Here is a 21,435-nt window from a genome sequence, read left to right on the forward strand (position 1 = left end):
CTGCTACTGATTAGTTAGCAAACCTAAAGTTCGTTATAATTAGAACACGTAAATCTCTGTGACTGAGCATCACAGTTTAATTAATGTGATATTATGTATGAATTTTCTTTTTGCCATTTTTTTAATTTAAATTTGAATTGCTTTAGTTTTATTAGGTTTATTTGTGAGAACCGACATATATCGTGTCTTACATCAGACTCGTTCATTTGTCGACCTTAATTTCTCCCTGATTATGGCACTTGGGCCTCAATGACCCAACACTGCTCAATTATTGGCTTAATAATTATGACTTGATCATGCACTTACAGCTAGTCTAGTTGCAACCATCTTTATCATATTTCTTTTTCTTTGTGGGATTTCAATGATCCAAAAAAGAAACATTCTACTTTCTCTATTTCCCCGCGAAAATCTTCAACGTACAAACTTTCACTAAGAAGAACTATCAAGTTTTTGTACTCTCTCACGACCAACATCGTTGAGTTTTTCATTTCTCCCAGTCTCGGTTACCATCACACAAATATAGATTAACATAAAATACTTTCTTCATTAGTCTTGAAAATGAACAATGAAGATTAACTCCAAGAAATCAAACAATGAAAATTGTTTGAAAAGTCGAACTACTTGATAGGCTGAACTACCGAGGACAAACCCATATATAATATGCATACTCGTGTGCTGAAAAAGGCATACAAATTGGATCCCCAAAGCCATTAAGTTGCTTTACTTCACTTGATATAATTTTTCACAGCTCGTAAGATATGTCGATAAGGAATAAGATTAACGAACATAAAGTATATATAGCCATGATGTCGAAGGCTTGAAGCCAATACAAAAAATTTACCGTATAATTTTATCATAATTTGTAAGTTGTAACAATTAATGGGTCGATGTGGAAATAAAATTCAAGAATATAGAAACAGAGTGACAGATTACGTGTGCAATTGGCTGGAATAAGTCTTCGCACGGTCCTCTCATCTCCTTCGGGCGAATCTCTGCCCTGCTCCAAGTAACAACCCCTTCCCTATTGCACCTGTGTGAAGTCCACAAACCAGAGCCACAGATCCACCTATAACTATCCATTTCCAATCAATGCCGCTTTCATTTGGTCTTTTATTGTTTGGGATTTGACCTTTTTCTTCTTCTCCAGGTGTCGGCTCCAAATAATTCATGCTTCCATGGGAGGATACCTTTGTGGTGATTTTGGCCATCTGGGCACTTTGCGATAGACAAGCCTCTGATTTCCTCGCATTCTGGTATGCTCTCATACCGGAGTGTAATTTTTTGACAGTGGACCACATCCCATGACGGACGCCCAACTTTGCCACATCTTTGGGGATGCCCATGTCTTCATAGTGTACGAGGGTAACCTCACATGCAGTTAACTGTCCATCTCCTTTCCGAGACTCCACTGCATTTGTTTTCCAATTCAGCAAATGAGTATTCGCCATTACATTGTTACCAAGAGTGACCAACTTATTGTTGCAAAACCAGGTTTTTGATTGAATTCTTACCAGCCTTGATTATCCAACTAGAGAAATACTGTTCCACACGTCTGGGCTTGTCACGCTTAGGCAAACCTGGATATGGAACACCCTGCAATATTGTAGCTCATGCAATCAGACTCGACTATATATGAATTTCAACATGATCATATTTTTTATCCGAACACTGTAATAGAAACGATATGATGCTCAAACCATGAAAAGAACTCAAATGCATGACATGAGAAGAGATGCAAGATTATACTGCAGAAAAAAACAAAGACACAATATTTCTTGCTTTTAGTTTCATAGTTTTATTATGCTCACCTTGCAAATCTAACTCGGGCAAACCTGACCCGTTTTTGTATTACTTCAAGAGTGCATGCCAACCAATTCAAATTATATTCTAAGTTATGTTGGTTCAGCTTTTCTGATGACAAATTAGATTCTACCCAACCCATCTCATTTCTATTCTACGTTTGACTCATAACTGAAACAGAATCCAGCCAATTTCTCTAAAGTGAAATATATGGAATCGCTACAATACAAGAAAATCTCCTGTTCAAAAAGAAAGTAAAAGATATAATTGTGGAAAGAGGGCTACAATACAAGCATCAACGAGTATTTTCTTCGAAAAGTACCTTTGTCAAACAATAATAAGTTTTTCCAGCCTCCCATATTCTTCGACCAATTAAATATTCCCGATCACTGCAGAAAAAAGGGAACTGCACAACAAAGGATCAAGTGGGAAGCAATCATTCATATTTTCAACTAGAAAGAGATATAATGAAAGTGTAGAATCGGCATATAACCTGGTAAATCCTTTCTTTCACTGACCTTTTTAATCCAGTGAACGATCATTGTTCCAGTCTGTGGGCATTCCTCCAATATCTTACAGTATGTGAGCATCGGATCCCATTTAGGTCGAAACTCATCATCCCAGAAGAAATCTCTAACCAACTCCGGAGTTGCATCCTCAAAGACAGTTCTGCTACAGTATACAGTGGGGCCTGTCTGATAAACAAAACCACTATCAGATACTAAAATACTATATATGGTACTAAAAATTTGATATTTTACAGTACTAAAACAAGAATCAGGGTAACTGGAATAGCAATATGAATAATTTAATTTTGCAATAAGAAGGATATTTTAGACGACAAACTCTTTGGTCAGTTTGGTGACAACTACATTTGTGAAAATATGGAAAAAGGAATAACATATGCGGTTGTGCAACAAGGATGTTGGGTTTTTTCCAACCCATGATTAGTTGTCCTAAGTCTATTGGGAATTAATAGTCTTAGAGGATTAAATTGTTTTCCCAATTGGAGTTGTTTTCCCAATTGGAGTTGTTTATCCAATTGGAGTTAGTTTCTCAATTGGAGTAGGTTTTATAACTAGTTTCTCAATTGGAGTAGGTTTTATAACTAGTTTCCAATTAGGATTAATAATCCTTATTGAAGAAGACCCTTATTATGTCTATATAAAGGTGCAATTGCACTAGTTTTGTTTAGGAAGGGAGCAAAACAATAAATTGTATACCACTCAAGGGATTAGAGTGAGAGAATATTATAAAGTGTGCGAGAGAAAACAAAAGAAAGAGTGTATTTCTTGTTCTTGTTCTTTCAGGTTTTTCGTCAAGTCCTAGTTCTAGAGATTTGGTAAGATTATTGGTTGTACTCATTATTGATATAGTGAAAGATTGTTGTTGCTGTCACGTGGACATAGGCACACATTGCTGAACCACGTAAATTCTTGGTGTTATTTATCTTGGTTATTTGTTTTTCGATTTCCGGAGTTTATTCTATTTTTCTCATTCTTAAATGCGATATTCTCAACAAGTGGTATCAGAGCCTGGTTCAGCTGATATCCGTTTAGAATGGAGGGTTCAATTATGATGAAACTCACCTGCTCCAACTGGGTACATGGAAATCAAGAATGGTGGACATGCTTTATTGTAAAGATCTCCATGAGCCAATTGAAGGTGTTAAGAGCAAGCCAGAAAATATGTCTGATGCCAATTGGACCAAGATGAATTGTAAACCTATTGGTACGATTAGACAGTGGGTGGATGAGAGCATCTATCACCATGTGTCTAAAGAAACTGATGCGCAAGCTCTTTGGAAGAAGTTAGAATCCCTCTTTGAGAAGAAGACCGCTGCCAAGAAAGCATTCCTTATCAAAGAGATTGTCAACATGAAGTATGCGGAAGATGTTAGTGTAACCGAGCACTTGAACAACTTTTAGAACGTGATCAATCAGGTAGCCACTATGAGTTTGAATATTGAAGAAGAGGTGCTAGCAGTTTTCTTGCTAGGATCCTTGCCAGATAGTTGGGAAACCTTCGTCGTAACTGTAAGCAATTCGGCTTCTAATAGTATACTGTCTATGGATGCCGTTAAGGATAGCATGTTTAATGAAGAAACAAGGAGAAAATCTTCAGGTGCAGGCGCTGGACAACTCTTTGTCACAGAGAAAAGAGGCAAAAATTCTGGTGAGACAAGATTCATTGGCGACTGCCACTATTGCGAGAAAAAAGGTCACATGAAGAAGCATTGTCGTAAATGGAAAAAGGAACAAAAGGATGGGAACAATATTGCAAGTGTTGTGACTTACGATGAAGAGCTTCTTTAATGCAGATGATTGATGGTTTTCTGGCAAAGAAGTCTATAATTGCCTTTGCCAATGACGATGGGTGTTGCGATCAGGGGGAGCCTGGTCAAGAGAAGTCTAATCAAGAGGGTCTTGGTTAATGAGAAGTTTGATCAATGGGAGTTTGGTCAAGAGGAGCAATCCTATTTTGGTATACCTTCCTCATGGTCTGGAGGGGGAGATTGTTGGGTTTTTTCCAGCCCATGATTAGTTGTCCTAAGTCTATTGGGAATTAATAGTCTTAGAGGATTAAATTGTTTTCCCAATTGGAGTTGTTTATCCAATTGGAGTTAGTTTCTCAGTTGGAGTACGTTTTATAGCTAGTTTCCAATTAGGATTAATAATCCTTATTGAAGAAGACCTTTATTATGTCTACATAAAGGTGCTATTGTACTAGTTTTGTATAGGAATGGAGCAAAACAATAAATTGTATACCACTCAAGGGATTAGAGTGAGAATATTGTAAAGTGTGTGCGAGAGAAAACAAAAGAAAGAGTGTATTTCTTGTTCTTGTTCTTTAAGGTTTTTCGTCAACTTCTAATTCTAAAGATTTGGCAAGATTATTGGTTGTACTCATTATTGATATAGTGAAAGATTGTTGTTGCTGTCCCATAGACATAGGCACACATTACTGAACCATGTAAATTCTTGGTGTTATTTATCTTGGTTATTTGTTTTTCGATTTCCGGAGTTTGTTCTATTTTTCTCATTCTTAAACGCGATATTCTCAACAAGTAGTATCAGAGCCTGGTTCGGCTGATATCCGTTTAGAATGAAGGGTTCAATTATGATGAAACTCACCCGCTCCAACTGGTTACGTGGAAATCAAGAATGGTGGACATGCTTTATTGTAAAGATCTCCATGAGCCAATTGAAGGTGTTAAGAGCAAGCCAGAAAATGTCTGATGCCAATTGGACCAAGATGAATCGTAAACCTATTGGTACGATTAGACAATGGGTGGATGAGAACATCTATCACCATGTGTCTAAAGAAACTGATGCGCAAGCTCTTTGGAAGAAGTTAGAATCCCTCTTTGAGAAGAAGACCGCTGCCAAGAAAGCATTCCTTATCAAAGAGATTGTCAACATAAAGTATGCGGAAGATGTTAGTGTAACCGAGCACTTGAACAACTTTCAGAACGTGATCAATCAGGTAGCCACTATGGGTTTGAATATTGAAGAAGAGGTGCTAGCAGTTTTATTGCTAGGATCCTTGCCAGATAGTTGGGAAACCTTCGTCGTAACTGTAAGCAATTCGGCTTCTAATGGTATACTGTCTATGGATGCCGTTAAGGATAGCATGTTTAATGAAGAAACAAGGAGAAAAGCTTCATGTGCAGGCGCTGGACAACTCTTTGTCACAGAGAAAAGAGGCAAAAATTCTGGTGAGACAAGATTCATTGGCGACTGCCACTATTGCGAGAAAAAAGGTCACATGAAGAAGCATTGTCGTAAATGGAAAAAGGAACAAAAGGATGGGAACAATATTGCAAGTGTTGTGACTTACGATGAAGAGCTTCTTTAATGCAGATGATTGATGGTTTTATGGCAAAGAAGTCTATAATTGCCTTTGCCAATGACGATGGGTGTTGCAATCAGGGGGAGCCTGGTCAAGAGAACTCTAATCAAGAGGGTCTTGGTTAATGAGAAGTTTGATCAATGGGAGTTTGGTCAAGAGGAGCAATCCTATTTTGGTATACCTTCCTCATGGTCTGGAGGGGGAGATTGTTGGTTTTTTTCCAACCCATGATTAGTTGTCCTAAGTCTATTGGGAATTAATAGTCTTAGAGGATTAAATTGTTTTCCCAATTGGAGTTGTTTATCCAATTGGAGTTAGTTTCTCAATTGGAGTAGATTTTATAACTAGTTTCCGATTAGGATTAATAATCCTTGTTAGTTTCCAATGAGGATTAATAATCCTTATTGAAGAAGACCTTTATTATGTCTATATAAAGGTGCTATTGTACTAGTTTTGTATAGGAAGGGAGCAAAACAATAAATTGTATACCACTCAGGGATTAGAGTGAGAGAATATTGTGAAGTGTGTGCGAGAGAAAACAAAAGAAAGAGTATTTCTTGCTCTTGTTCTTTCAGGTTTTTCGTCAAGTCCTAATTCTAGAGATTTAGCAAGATTATTGGTTGTACTCATTATTGATATGATGAAAGATTGTTGTTGCTGTCTCGTGGACATAGGCACACATTGCCGAACCACGTAAATTCTTGGTGTTATTTATCTTGGTTATTTGTTTTTCGATTTCCAGAGTTTGTTCTATTTTTCTCATTCTTAAACGCGATATTCTCAACAAGTGGTATCAGAGCCTGGTTCAACTAATATCTGTTTAGAATGGAGGGTTCAATTATGATAAAACTCACCCGCTCCAACTGGGTTACATGGAAATCAAGAATGGTGGACATGCTTTATTGTAAAGATCTCCATGAGCCAATTGAAGGTGTTAAGAGCAAGCCAGAAAATACGCCTGATGCCAATTGGACCAAGATGAATTGTAAACCTATTGGTACGATTAGACAGTGGGCGGATGAGAGCATCTATCACCATGTGTCTAAAGAAACTGATGCGCAAGCTCTTTGGAAGAAGTTAGAATCCTTCTTTGAGAAGAAGACCGCTGCCAAGAAAGCATTCCTTATCAAAGAGCTTGTCAACATGAAGTATGCGGAAGATGTTAGTGTAACTGAGCACTTGAACAACTTTCAGAATGTGATCAATCAGGTAGCCACTATGGGTTTGAATATTGAAGAAGAGCTGCTAGCACTTTTATTGCTAGGATCCTTGCCAGATAGTTGGGAAACCTTCATCGTAACTGTAAGCAATTCGGCTTCTAATGATATATTGTCATTGGATGTCGTTACGGATAGCATGTTTAATGAAGAAACAAGGAGAAAAGCTTCAAGTGCAGGCGCTGGACAACTATTTGTCACAGAGAAAAGAGGCAAAAATTCTGGTGAGACGAGATTCAATGGCGACTGCCACTATTGTGGGAAGAAGGTTCACGTGAAGAAGCATTGTCGTGAATGGAAAAGGGAACAAAAGGATGGGAACAATATTGCAAGTGTTGTGACTTATGATCAAGGTCTTAAAAGCCGATAATATCGACGATATTTCGCCGAAAATATCGATTTTTCGCATTACCGATATTTTAATGGTTATCCAATTAGTTTTCGTCAAAATATCGCGATACTATCGATAATTTTGGATCTGTGCAAATCGGAGAAGAACGCCGGAGCTTCTACAGCTCCGACCGACTTTAAAAGAGCACCCTAGACTCCGATCTAGGTATCAAAATGAAATAGAAGACGAGAGGAATGTTTTTATAACTTTTGTTTGTCGTGAAACAGTCGGAGGTGTTCGAAAAGTTCGTCGATACCCACAGCCTCGCCGGAGATGGGTGTGCCTATTCCCGAGCCGATTTCATCCCAAAAACCTTGCAAAAACACGAGATAGAACTTCAATTTCACATCTAAGCTTCGATCTAGAACAGAGAGAGGTAAACCCGAAGCTTACCTAACCGGAGAAATTCAAGAAACTCGTCAGAGGGTTCCTGCGTTCGTCGAGTTGCAGAGACGAGAAGAGAGGGAGAAAGATGAGGTGGGTGTCTTCCTGAAGCAGGTGCGATGGTGTGCGTGTGTGTATGTGGGTCTCGGTGCAGAGATAAAGGAGAGAGATGAGAGTTTCAAAAGAGAGACGGCGTCGACGAGGCGGAAGACGCAGACGAGGAGGAAGGCGAGGGAGGAGCAGAAGGCCATGTGGGAGAAGGATCGAGAGACTGAGGTCTCTCTGCGTGTGTGTGGGAGAAGGGAGAAGAGAGATCGAGAGATCTCTGGGTGTGGGGGAATGGAGAAGGGAGAGAAGAGAGAAGAGAGAAGGATCGAGAGAGAGAGACTGAGGTCTCTATGTGCCTGCGTGTGTGATGTTTGTGTGCGTGTGTGGTGGCGTGTCTGTGTGTGTGTGGGGTTCCTGTCAGGACTCAGGAACTTGCTGACAACTTTTACAATTACTTTTGACAATTTCAGACCATGGACAAAAATAATGGTGATTTCAATGAAAAGAATCTAAATAATTCAAAACCCAAACAACTTTTACAATTATAACTTTGTACAATTTCAGACCATGCATGGTGGTTTCATTCAAAACCGTGTGCCACTATGATATTCTTTCACATTCTCAGAGGTGGGAGTATCAGATCATCACACATTTTTTGACCCTTCAAAAATTAAAACCTCTATTACACCTTTTCGTTTTTTCTTCCCTTACCCATTTCAGAGCCATTCCAGATCCATTCCAAAGCTTCAACACAAAGGGTTCCATATTTAAGGTAAGTTTACAAACTTATATTTATATTATTGTAATTTATATAACAACAAAAAAATTTGTGTGGACTTGTATGTTAATTTTTGAAATAATTAATACTTGCATGTTAATTTTTTTAAGTAATTAAGTAATGTTGTATAATTATTCCCTAGGATAATTTTAATATGTTTAATGTTATTTATTATTTTATTAATATTAGGTTTTATTATCAAATTGGATTATTATTCATTAATATTAGGTTTTTTTTTTATTATCAAATTGGATTATTATTCATTAAATTTGATTATTATCAAATTGGATTATTATTAAATTGGATTATTATCAAATTGGATTATTACTCATTAGAATCATTACTATGTTTAAACATATTAGGATTATTTTTTTATCAAATTGGATTATTATTCATTAATATTAGGTTTTATTATTCCATATTATTTTTATAATTACTTAAATTTTTATAATCATTTTCTTTACTTTGTATTTAATTCTTCTGTATAATAACTTTATTATTTAGGTTCTCTTATATAACCGTCATCACTACTATATTTTTTGGCCCAAAAAAATTGTCTAATTTTCATGAAAAATAAATATAGGTACGTTTAAGATGTCCAGTGGAGTTACTAAACGTGATCTAGCTTGGGAACATGGAGACCTAATAGACGGAAACAAACATTGCATAATTTGCAAATATTGTGGTCGGGTAATGAAGAGTGGCAAAGTGACACGACTTAAATATCATCTTAGTGGATTAGATTCAGCAAAAAATGTCCAACGATGCGATAATGTCCCCCAAGAAATGAAGGCATTCACCACATTATTAAAAAGTAAAAAACAGCAGAAGGAAAAGATAACACATGGAATGGAAAATATTCGAGCTGGGCTATGAGGAGAAGTCATTGGCCAAGCGGTTGACAGTGATGATGATGACGATGAGGACGAATGTGATGATGACATGGGACCTGAAGAACGACGCAGTTTGAAACAAGCATTACGTGCTTCCAAACAGTCAGCATGGGAAAGAGAACACCTTTATAAAATTCCTAATAGAGCACAAAATTCCGAGACAAGTGGTGGTGCACAAATGAGACGGGGAGGCAGTGTTAGAGAATCACAACCAACACCACCAATAGCCCCAAGTTTATATAAGTCATCTAAAGCACGTTAAAAGAGTTTGAAGTTATTTCACTGGAGGTAATGTGAAGGAGGGAATGAGGCGTCTAATTAGCAAGTTCTTTATCTATGAAAATGTCCCTGCTGAGAAGGCATCATCACATCATTTCAAAAATATGGTAGTGGGATGTCAACAGGCCGGTGTTGGAGTACAACCTCCTACTCCCTATAAGGTAAGAAACAAATATTTGAATTTGGAGTATAAAGACATTGGTGAGTATGTTAACAAGTTGAGGTCAAAGTGAGAAACTAATGGTTGCACAATCATGTGTGACGGATGGACTAGCCCGACCAGATTGTCTATCATAAACTTCATAATATGCTCCAAGAGAAAGACAATTTTTTTGAAGTCTGTTGATACTTCAGACCATATAAAGAACTACAAGTATATTTACAAATTATTGAGGGATGTATTCATAGAGGTGGGGGAGCATAATGTTGTCTAAGTTGTAACCGACAACGGTTCTGCATTTGTCAAAGCTGGAAAAAAGTTAATGAAGCATCATAATGTGTTTTGGACATCATGTGCAGCACATTGTATTGATCTCATGTTTGAGGCAATGGGGAAGAGAGAGAATGTTGCTACTGTGGTAAAAAGAGCTAGAACGATCACAAATTATATTTACAATCACGGTTGGTTGTTGGCAAAGATGCGTGAATTTTGCAAAGGAGAAATTATTCGTCCAGCTACCACTCGATTCGCCACCAATTATATTGCATTAGACAGTCTATTTAAGAAGAAAGCAAAGTTGAAGCAACTATTTACTAGTGATGATTGGGCCAACCAGAATTTGAGCCGTTCAAATGTAGGTCGTATGGTGGAAAGTATAGTGCTTGATCATGTTTTTTGGACTCAATCAGAACATGTGTGCCAAGTGTTTGAACCTCTTTACAAAGTTTTATGGATCGTTAACACAGAAGTGTATTCTACTATGGGGGCAATATATGAGTTGATGCGTGTAATGAATGATGAATTGGAAAGAAAACATGGTGCAAGGTGGGTCATAAAGATAATTGAAGATCGATGGTATAAAACATTATACCACGATTTGCATGCAGCAGGTATAAATTATGTCATAATTTGCAATTCATTTCTTTAGTTGCATAAGTATTATTTCTCTTATTAAATTATGTGTTTGTTTGAACAGCATATTATTTAAATCCTCGATACCAATATAGACCCGGTGTTGGAGATGATGGTACCCTTATACATGCTGTACATAATGTATACTTTAAATTAGACCATGCATCACCCGCAATTGGCCAATTTGAAAATGAGATACACAATTACTTAAAAAAGGTCGTACACAGTGCACAAGGCTCCCGTTTTACGCAGGGTCTGGGAGAGGTGAATGTCGGCTAGCCTTACCCCCATTTTATGGAAAGGCTGCTCTCAAGTCCCAAACCCGAGACCTACCGCTCATGGGCGAAGGCACTTGCCATCGCACCAAGAGATACACAATTACTTAAATTATAATAATTACTTTGTTGGATTAAACTAACACGATTTATTGAATTCAGCTAACATAGTTTAAAGATGCAAGAAGAACTTTTGGATAACCAACATCAGTTGCTGCTCGAACAAAAATGTCTCCTAGTGAGTATAAACATATTTCACCATCAGTTTATAATAGAATTTGTTGGAGTTATTAGGCTTATCAACATTGTTTTTCATTGTAGCTGAATGGTGGATCATGTATGGGACTGATGCACCAACTGTGAGAAAGTTAGCAATCAAAGTATTATCACAAACAGCTTCCTCATCTGCTTGTGAAAGAAATTGGAGCACATTTGCACTCATACACCAAGCAAAGAAATAGGTTGGCTCATAGTAGGTTGGAAAAATTAGTTTATTGCTACTACAACATGAAGCTTCAAATTCGAGATAAAGAAGCAGAAATAGATCATGTCGACCGTGGTGACCCACTAGATGTGTTTGATATTGTTGCTGAAGATGATGATACAGAGGGTAGGGTAACCAACTTTATCAATGGATTAGACCTCTTCATTTAGATGATGATGAAGGCAACCCAACTTCCAGAGTTGCTAAAGAAGCACGTAATGAAGGGATAATGTAGAAAGAGTATTAGAGGAGGAGGTGGGATCTAGCAGCGCTGACTCTTTGGAAGAACTTTTGCGCCTAATACCAAGAAACATTGGAATTCCACCTTCTTCCAATCCTACACAACCACAACATCGTGCTGATACTAATGATAGCTCTACTACAAGATCAGGAGACTTACCTACTACCTGAGGTAGGAATAATAAAGGATATAGTGGAGTTGGAGGTAATGGTGGTGGATATGGAAACTATGTTGGAGCACCTCCCGGATTTATGAGCCCCTTCACTAGTGAGGCAAACATCACGCATGCAACACAGGATGAGGACCATGGCAGTGGCGGGCAGGACCAGGAATTGGTGCCATAGGGAATGACTATACTCGTAGAGAAAGAGGCAATGGGATTTTGTCAAGTCAAGAAGATAACTCGTTATCTATAACTTCGGACTCGAGTGGAAAGTAGTAACTATGGTTATACTCATAACTAACCATTTCCCTACCCTTCATATCACATTCCTGTTGGGACGGAATCGAACGACTCATTGAAACAATCCAAGACTCAATCTTCAAATGATTTTCCTTATGGACAACGTCAACCAATCTCAGATCCATATGGGTGACATGTAAACAATTACATGCAAAACTATTTTTGGGATTTATCATTTGATGACTACTTTTCACAATACACTCACTTTACACATAGAGATGATGAAGATAGTGAAAAATTTGAACCTCATAGGAACTCTATGTGGTACTAACTAAGTCACTCATGTATCTTACCATGCAATGTATAAAGTGTAAAATATTGTACTAATTCATTATATATAAATAATTATGGTGTGTTTAAACTTATTTCATTAATTACTACATATTTTCTACACTCAAAATATTTGTCAGCTCGCTATATAATCAACTTAAATCAATTAAATCCATCATGCAATGCATTTCCTTCTAATTTTTTGTGATAAACTAATAGATAACTGACTAAATAAACATCCTGCAAAGTTTCAATAAAAATTTCCAAGTTTTTCTTACAATTTTCGTGGTTTCCATATTATTTTTATCGATATCGATAATATCCTGATATTTCCATCGATATTTCCGTGTTTTTGGACTATCGATATCTCCGATATTATCGATATTTTATACCTTGCTTACGATGAAGAGCTTCTTTAATACAGATGATTGATGGTTTTCTGGCAAAGAAATCTATAATTGCCTATGCCAATGACGATGGGTGTTGCGATCAAGGGGAGCCTGGTTAAGAGAAGTCTAATCAAGAAGGTCTTGGTTAATGAGAAGTTTGATCAATGGGAGTTTGGTCAAAAGGAGCAATCCTATTTTGGTATACCTTCCTCATGGTCTAGAGGGGGAGATTGTTGGGTTTTTTCCTGCCCATGATTAATTGTCCTAAGTCTATTGGGAATTAATAGTCTTATAGGATTAAATTGTTTTCCCAATTGGAGTTGTTTTCCCAATTGGAGTTGTTTATCCAATTGGAGTTAGTTTCTCAATTGGAGTAGGTTTTATAACTAGTTTCCAATTAGGATTAATAATCCTTATTGAAGAAGACCCTTATTATGTCTATATAAATGTGCTATTGTACTAGTTTTGTATAGGAAGGGAGCAAAACAATAAATTGTATACCACTCAAGGGATTAGAGTGAGAGAATATTGTAAAGTGTGTGCAAGAGAAAACAAAAGAAAGAGTATTTCTTGTTCTTGTTCTTTCAGGTTTTTCGTCAAGTCCTAGTTCTAGAGATTTGGCAAGATTATTGGTTGTACTCATGATTAATATAGTAAAAGATTGTTGTTGCTGTCCCGTGGACATAGGCACACATTGCCGAACCACGTAAATTCTTGGTGTTATTTATTTTGGTTATTTGTTTTTCGATTTCCGGAGTTTGTTCTATTTTTCTCATTCTTAAATGCGATATTCTCAACAAAGGTTGGGTAAAAGAGTATCATTCATGAAGTTAATATAGATGTCAAATGTCAATTGAGGATCACAAGAAATATATGTGAATGAAACCGGCAGGTATAAAAAATAGACATCCCAATCATTAACAATTTCTTGATAAATATACCTCTAACACATCAACAGCTTTCAGACGTATGTTTTCAGCACATGAAACACAAAAATTAGAAAGTTAAAAGGGTAGAAAAAGTCAAGGTCAGCATCTACCTCAGGATCATGGCGCCATGCCTTGTATGCCATGCTTGCAGTCGACCTCTCCATCAAGCTTTGCCACTCCACTTCTCCCTCTCTCCCTCCAATTAAACTCACTAGGTGCTCCAAATCAGTTTCTGTGACAACATCCTGGACTCTCTCGTCACCTTTAGCAACGAGTCTGTGAGGAAGTGAAGGCATCATGAGGCAATGAATCAATAAAAGAGACATCAATATTCTAAAGAATCTAAACACCAAGTTTTTCAAGGCAACACTAAAACACTAAAACAAAAAAAACAGTAAAATTACAAGGTCTGCAACATATATACAACAATTAAAAAGGCTAACTATTTGATTTCAAGTGTCAACCCAACAAAAGCGGGTCTTTCTTCTTCCCCAAGAGAGTTAAAGAGTCCATGTAATATGAAATCCTCTGTAATTGAACTAACATAGCAGTAACTGTAAAAATCGTACCAGAAACATGAACAACTCTCAAACCCAAATAGAAAGGAATCATTTCTGCACAACTTCCACTCCTCTTAAAAACTAAAACTGTTTTCAAAGGTTGGCAAAGTTCCATCACCAGAAAGAAACAACCTAGGCTGTGCAGAAACAAAAACTCCGGTTCAGAAAGACCGCACGTACATAACTCCAATGCCATAATGTCACCACATTCAAGATGCCAACTTTATAATAATCAATGATTCCAAACTTAAAAAGCAATTTCATGGAAGTAAAACCTAAAACTGCATAAAAAATCGCAGAGTTCCATCCACTCTTCTTAAAAACTAAAAGCGTTTTCAAAGGTTGGCAAAATTCCATCACCACACAGAAGCAACCTAGGCTATGCAGAAACAAAAATTCCGATTCAGAAAGATCACATGTAAAGAACTCCAATGCCATAATGTCACCGCATTCAAGATGCCAACTTTATAATAACCAATGATTCCAACTCTAAAAAGCAATCTCATGGAAGCCAAACCAAAAACCGCATAAAAAATCGCAGAGTTCCAGTGGTTCCACAAAATCCCAAAAGTGATGTAACCCTAATCGGTAACCATAAGTACGGCTTCTTCCGTCTCCCGACAAAATATGGAAGTCCTTTACCGTGGTTTTATCCATATTTCAGCATTCAGAAAGCCCTTAAATTTAGCTCACATGTTTTCAGTCCGCTGGAAAAACTACATTGTCCTCTCTCCCACATGAATTACATTTTAACAATGTTGAACTATTAACATCAAATATCCAAATGCACTCACACAAGAATCCCAAAACATCGAATTCCAAGGAAAACAAAATGTGCATTCAGTCGGTGCCAAACCCTTACACAATTGACTATTTCATATATAAAAAAACACAGGAAATTTTACTATTAGAAGTTGATACGGCTAGAAACTCACCCAACAATCTCCGTGCTGCTCTCGGCGGCGGCTGCCGAACCCGAAGCCGCCGAGTCCCCAGCAGACGGCGGCGTTACTTTCCCTTTCCCCTTGAAATTGGACCAAATCGTACGGCAAAGGGAGAAAGCGGAGAGCGCCGTGAAGGCGAGCCAGAGGCGGCGGGCACCGAACCCCGGCGGCGCGGTCCAGAGGAACCGGAACTTGCTCCGAAGGCCGAGGTACAGGAGACCGGTCCACCTGGGCCGCCATGACCAGCCGATCACGAGGCCAATCATCACGGCCAACCATATCGGGACTGCGCAAAGCAATATGTCGACGAATGTTTCGGTTATGGAGGGTTTTATGAAGAACTCCATCATATCGGACAATATGTCCTCCATCATGTCTAAAACCGAGATTTTTCGAGAAAGTATTATTTTCCCGAGAAAATGAGAGCTCAAGAAAACGGAATCACATCGGCGTTCGATTATCCGCCCCCTTTCTCTCTCTCTCCTCGCTCCTCTCTCTGTATAGAATTAGGGAAAGAGGGAAGAAAGTTCTAGAGAGAGAGAGAGAGAGAAAACGGCGGTTGTTAGACAGTACGGCAATATGAGGTGCCAAGATCAGAACCGTTGATGGAGGTTGGTAGGGTGTGAGTTGTGTTTTCGTGGGGGTGATTTTTTGGCGCGTGGATTTGCTGGCATGCGGATTTATCCGGAGGTGGGTTACACGTGTGGAAGGGAGCGTGGGGAGGGTGGGGGTTAAGGTTAAAGGGCCATGTGAAAATTGAGGGTAAGATTGCTGGTTTTTGTGACGCTTTTCACCGTTGGGGAGTAACAGAGGGAGATATTCTTTTGTCCCTTGTGAGATTGGGTGCTACTAGATCTGGCATTTTCAAACCGACCCATTAATCCGATCCGATCCGTTAAAATTAGTTTTCAGGTGAATGATAAACGGGTCGGGTAGTTAACGAGTCAACTCGTTAATCATCCGTTAAATAACGGGTCATTTTGGGTGAACCCGCGAAACCCGTTAACCACCTGTTTCACCTGTTATTAAGGACTTTCTTGGGTGTGACCCATTAGAGTGATAATGCTTTCTATTCTCTCTATCCTGGAAATCAATCACAGAAGACTCACGGGCCCCATGATAAGCCACAGTTGAGACTTTGTCCTTCCTCGCTGTTGCAGATCGATCACTCCTACCATCATCTTCGCCATATGAGCACCTTCTTAGGCTACCTATGGCAAAAGGACCAACATTTTGTGATTCATCCTTTCCCATGAGGTCCCTGCGTACTGATGTAAGCTTATCAGGATTCAATATTCTCATAAGTGAAGATGAGACAGATTCTACAGGTGGATTTGGTTTTCTCGGAGCCAGAGATTTTGGAGGAGCTTGAAGTTGCAACCACACTGCGAGCAAAGCAACACAAAAGAACAAAGAGAGAGAGACTCAGAGACAAGCTTAAGAGTTAAGATGCTCACCGTTCTCCACCTCGAGGCTCTCGAAGCCCACAATCCTGCCGAAGCAAAACAAAATGCCGAATCAAAACTTTTTTTTTTTAATGAAATGTTACCATAAAAAAAAGGGTTAACGGGTGAAACAAGTTGAAACGGGTTGGGTTCGGATGACCTGTTAGCTTAACGGGTTGGGTTCGGGTGATCCGTTAAATTAACGAGTTGGGTTGAACCCGACCCAAACCCAATAAACCTGACCCGTTTACAGGTCTAGGTGCTACGAGGAAGATGACAAATCGGTGAAATTGTCACAGTTTTCTTTTCTTTTTTAAAAATGGAACAATTGATGGCATGCCACGATTATCCACCTCTTTCGGGGGTCAGAAAGACTCATAGAGGAATTTTAGCCTCTCCTGGCCACAAGTCTGGCTTCCACACCAGTAGCGGGTTTCGAACATAAGACCTCCAGTTCTTAATGCAAGTGTGCTCCACTTTGTTTACCATAAATGATATAAGCACTCTTGTCTGCAAGAAAGTCTCTTGTGTAAGTCATATGTTCAACTCTTCATTTAATAGGCGATTAATAGGTGATAAATTGGTTGCATGAGAGAATCTCTCATTGTCATCTCTTTCTAAGTTACCACATTTTATTTGCCGCCTAGACAAAATATAGTTCAATGACGGATGACACATCCCGACCAGAGTTGAGACATGTTGGGCAACACCTGAAGGTGACGAAACCAAAATGAATGTGATATAAAAATATGGATAAATTTAAACTAAAGCTAACATTTATTTAAGCTAATAAGTAGAGTGCGCAGTAGTGGGAAGAACCCATAAAAACATAAGTAGTCAGAGCTTAGATGACAGTACGACATAAGTAGAGAAGTCGGATCTAGTTAAGGTACTTATTACACAACCAGAAATAAGCTCCTACATTTATTTAGGGATATGTCAGAACCGCCGGATATTCCTCGTACGCCATAGAGAATTAAGCTAACTAAGTCTTGGAGGGGCGAAAAACAGAAGGTTTATAAAACACATTTATTTTCTGAACATACTAACCCCTCGCCGTAAAACATGTATAGTTTCCAGAAAATCATATCACGTATAAGTATGAAATCAAATGTAAATCAACAATAATTCTAGAAATACGCCCATCATAATATCTCAACTGTAGCATAAGAAAATCAGGTGCTCATTAATCTATGCTAACACATGAGTTTGTGCAGAGGGATTCTGACATGAACATGACTTGGTGTAATCATAATATACGCTCTAGTACTACAATCACATGAAGACTGGTGCTAGGTGCATCACATACAAGTCCTAGCCTTGCTTGTCCTCGTACTTACTCGGGATAATTCTCTCCTATATGTGAAACAACTATACTAATTAATTAATTAAGACATACACTAAAAGGCTAGGAAAATCCCCCATAGTTTGCTCAAACGGAGGGTTTAAATATACGAAAACATTCTACTCGACGTCACGAAACCATACATGTCGACCACGCATCGCCTTGAGGCTAGACGCACCCTCACGCGTCCCCAGGTCGCGGCCATACATGCCTACACTCGCTGGCAAATTCCCAGGAAATATTTCGTCAAATTTGACGGAATATTCCATTAAATCTAACGGTGTCAATTAAATACCTTAATGGCGTTAGAATATTCCGTTAGCCTAACAAAATATTCCTCCTTCTTCTCCGGTAGAGCTCTGCCACCGTCGTCGCCGTCTGGTTTGCCGGATTCATGTAAAACTTTAGAACTTCATATCTTTCTGATAGATTCTCAGGGAATATTCCGTCAGATTTGACGAAATATTCCGTTAAATCTAACGACGTCGGTTAAATACCTTAATGGCATCAAAATATTCCGTTAGCCTAACAAAATATTCCTCCCTCTTTTCCGGTAGAGCTCCGTCGCTGTCTGGTTAGCCGGATTCTGAAAAATTGGGCAGGATTCATGTAAAAACTTTAAAACTTCATATGTTTCTCATTTCTCAACCATTTTCAACATACTTTATATGGAAATGAAGCTTTGGAAGAGAAGAACAAGATTGTACCTTTCAAAAGTCCAAAAAGTGGATGGAAATGGACTGAAAAAGCCTTGAACTAGGACCTATTTTCATCGTCTCAAAACCATGTGTTTTCACGTTGGCTCCACTTCAAACTTAGGCTAGTGACTCCAGGGAGTTGTGTAGATGTTTCCAAACTTTCCAAAACCTTTCAGCTTGAACGAAAAAACATCGAAGACACCTGAGTCAGAGCTCCGGGTTGCTCCGAGTTGTACACTTAAAACTCAATCATTTTCTAATCGGTTCATGTGGATGGACTCGTGGTGATGATGGGAGCACGATGGTGGTGATATAAGGTTCGATCCATGAGGTTTTATGATGGTGTTTGGTTGTTGCAGAGATAAGAGAGAGGCTCGGTGTGAAGGAGAGAAGAAGAAGAGAGAGAGAGGGTTTCTGACTCAACAAAAGAGAGAGAGAAGTTGTCTGATTAGGTGAGAGAAATGAGGAGAATGATTGATTGGTTGGTGAGTGGAAGCAGGTCATGGGACATATTTAAAGAGAAAAGTGATAAGATTTGGTGCACTTTAAAATTACACAATCCGGCTCACCTTATAAAAAATAGTAATTTCCAACACTAAATTATTAGCACAGACATGTACAATTCTACTCGTTGGTAACGCACTTAACTAAGTGAAATTTTTTTTGTTATAAATCCGATTCGAGCCCAACTCACGCTCACGCATTCATAATGAGTACTATTTAATTACGATAATAGGAAAAATAGATTAAAAGCGAATAACTACGTCCACGTCAGGTTCCACTTTGCCAATAAGGGCATAATCATCATTTTACACACTCGGGAATGAAATTACATGAAAAATTAGGGATGGGTCGTCACAACCTACCCCCTTAAGAAAATTTCATCCTTGAAATTCAACACTACTAAAGGTCATAGTTAAAGAACAAACGTGGATAAAGGTCCCGCATACGCTTCTCTGTCTCCCCGGTAGCTTCCTCCACATAATGGTTTCTTCATAAGACTTTCACCATACGAACGGTTTTGTTTATGAGAACTTTGTCTTTCCAGTCAAGAATCGTCATTAGAAACTCATCATAAGTCAAATCTGGGTTAATCTCTAACGGCTGAGGAGGAATCACATGTGATGGATCAGAGATGTATCTTCGTAGCATGGACATGTGGAACACATTATGCACTCTTGACAATTCTGGAGGTAGATCAAGTCGGTAGGCAACTTCACCAACTCGCTCAATGATCTGATATGGCCAGATGTAATGTTGACTTAGCCTTCCTTTCTTCTTGAAATGTACAACACCTTTCCAAGGTGACAACTTTAAGAATACCCAATCTCCAACCTTGTAAACTCTGTCTATCGAATGTCTGTCTGCTATACTATTTTGTCGATCATGTGCTGCCTTTAGGTTAACCTTTATCACTTGAATATTCTTTGTCATCTTATCCACAATTTTAGGACCCACCAAAACTCTTTCGTTAACCTCGGACCAACACAACGATGTACAACAAGGTTTGCTATACATCGCCTCAAATGGTGACATATCAATGCTAGAGTGAAAGCTGTTGTTTTAGGCGAATTCTATCGAAGCTAAGCGCTTGTGCCATTCGTCTCCGAATTGCAAGACTGAAGATCTCATCATGTCTTCCAGCGTTTGAATAGTTCTCTCTTACTGTCTATCAGTTTGAGGATGATAGGCGGTGTTGTAGAGTAATTTCAAACCTAAAGCTTCTTGAAAAGCTACCCAAAATTTTGAAGTAAATCTAGGGTCCCGATCAGAAATAATACTAATTGGAATACCATAATACTTGACAATTTCAAAAACAAAAAGCTCGGCCAACCAACTCATTGGGTAGTTTTCACGAACAAGTAGGAAATACGCTGACTTGGTAAGTTAATTTACAATTACCCAAATACCGTTATAGCCATTACGTGTATGAGGCAGCTTGTACACAACCTAGACCATTGAGAGATGCATCACTGTAGATCTAGAAATTCATACTATGATCGAGAAGTTCCAAAACAAGCATATGAGTGAGACAGTATTTCAACTGTTGAAAACTCATTTCATAATCATCATTCCATTCGAATCTAACTCATTTCCTGGTCAACCTTGTCAGAGGCAATGTTATGGCTGAGAAGTCTTTCACAAAGCATCGATAGTAGCTAGCAAGACCAAGAAAACTCAGTACTTCAGTGACAGTCTGAGGTTGCTCCCCATTTTCCACTGCTACTACTTTCTGAGGATCCACAAGTATACCCTTAACTGATATCACTTGTTCCAAGAATGACACATGATCCAGCCACAACTGGCATTTACTGAATGTAGCATACAGTTGATTCTCCTTTAGCTTCTTCAAAATAAAACCTAAATGTCTAGCATGGTCAGCCTCGTTCTTAGAATACACCAGAATGTTATCAATGAAGTTAATTATGAACTTGTCAAGGTACGGACAGAATACCCGATTCATCAAGTTTATAAAAGTTGCTGGAGCATTAGTTAACCCGAATGGCATCATAAGAAACTCATAATGACCATATCGAGTTCAGAAGGTTGTTTTCAGAACATCATCACTTCTGATCTTGAACTAGTAATAACTGGACCTTAAATCGATTTTTTAGAAAACGCAAGCACCACAAAGCTGATAAAAAAAGATCATCGATAGAGGCAATGGATAATGGTTT

General features: G+C 38.4%; 2 protein-coding genes across 2 annotated transcripts; both read right to left on the minus strand.

Annotated features, from left to right (window-relative positions):
• Positions 1–777: 777 nt before the first annotated feature.
• Positions 778–15,874, minus strand: LOC103430839 (uncharacterized). Its single transcript, XM_029091244.2, has 6 exons — positions 15,261–15,874; positions 13,876–14,041; positions 2,319–2,495; positions 2,123–2,206; positions 1,512–1,593; positions 778–1,408 (listed from the first exon to the last, which is right to left on the minus strand). Exons 1-6 carry the CDS (start codon positions 15,641–15,643, stop codon positions 972–974), a joined length of 1,329 nt encoding a protein of 442 aa, XP_028947077.2. The 5' UTR covers positions 15,644–15,874; the 3' UTR covers positions 778–971.
• Positions 15,875–19,750: 3,876 nt separating this feature from the next.
• On the minus strand, positions 19,751–20,275 carry LOC139190840 (uncharacterized). The gene has a single exon (XM_070811329.1). The coding sequence runs from the start codon at positions 20,273–20,275 to the stop codon at positions 19,751–19,753; it is 525 nt and encodes a 174-aa protein (XP_070667430.1).
• Between the last annotated feature and the right edge of the window lie 1,160 nt (positions 20,276–21,435).

The sequence above is a fragment of the Malus domestica genome, chromosome 13 (genome assembly GCF_042453785.1).
Source record: "Malus domestica chromosome 13, GDT2T_hap1".
In the NCBI taxonomy this organism is placed as follows: domain Eukaryota; kingdom Viridiplantae; phylum Streptophyta; class Magnoliopsida; order Rosales; family Rosaceae; genus Malus; species Malus domestica.

Excerpts from the sequence above, each read along its gene's own strand:
- LOC139190840 (XM_070811329.1), bottom strand. The coding sequence starts at position 20,275 with ATGTATAGCAAACCTTGTTGTACATCGTTGTGTTGGTCCGAGGTTAAC.
- LOC103430839 (XM_029091244.2), bottom strand. The coding sequence starts at position 15,643 with ATGATGGAGGACATATTGTCCGATATGATGGAGTTCTTCATAAAACCC. Across the intron at positions 2,207-2,318 it reads TCGTTCACTGGATTAAAAAG|TTCCCTTTTTTCTGCAGTGA; the intron begins GTCAGTGAAAGA and ends TTTGTTGTGCAG. Across the intron at positions 1,594-2,122 it reads CTTATTATTGTTTGACAAAG|GGTGTTCCATATCCAGGTTT; the intron begins GTACTTTTCGAA and ends ACAATATTGCAG.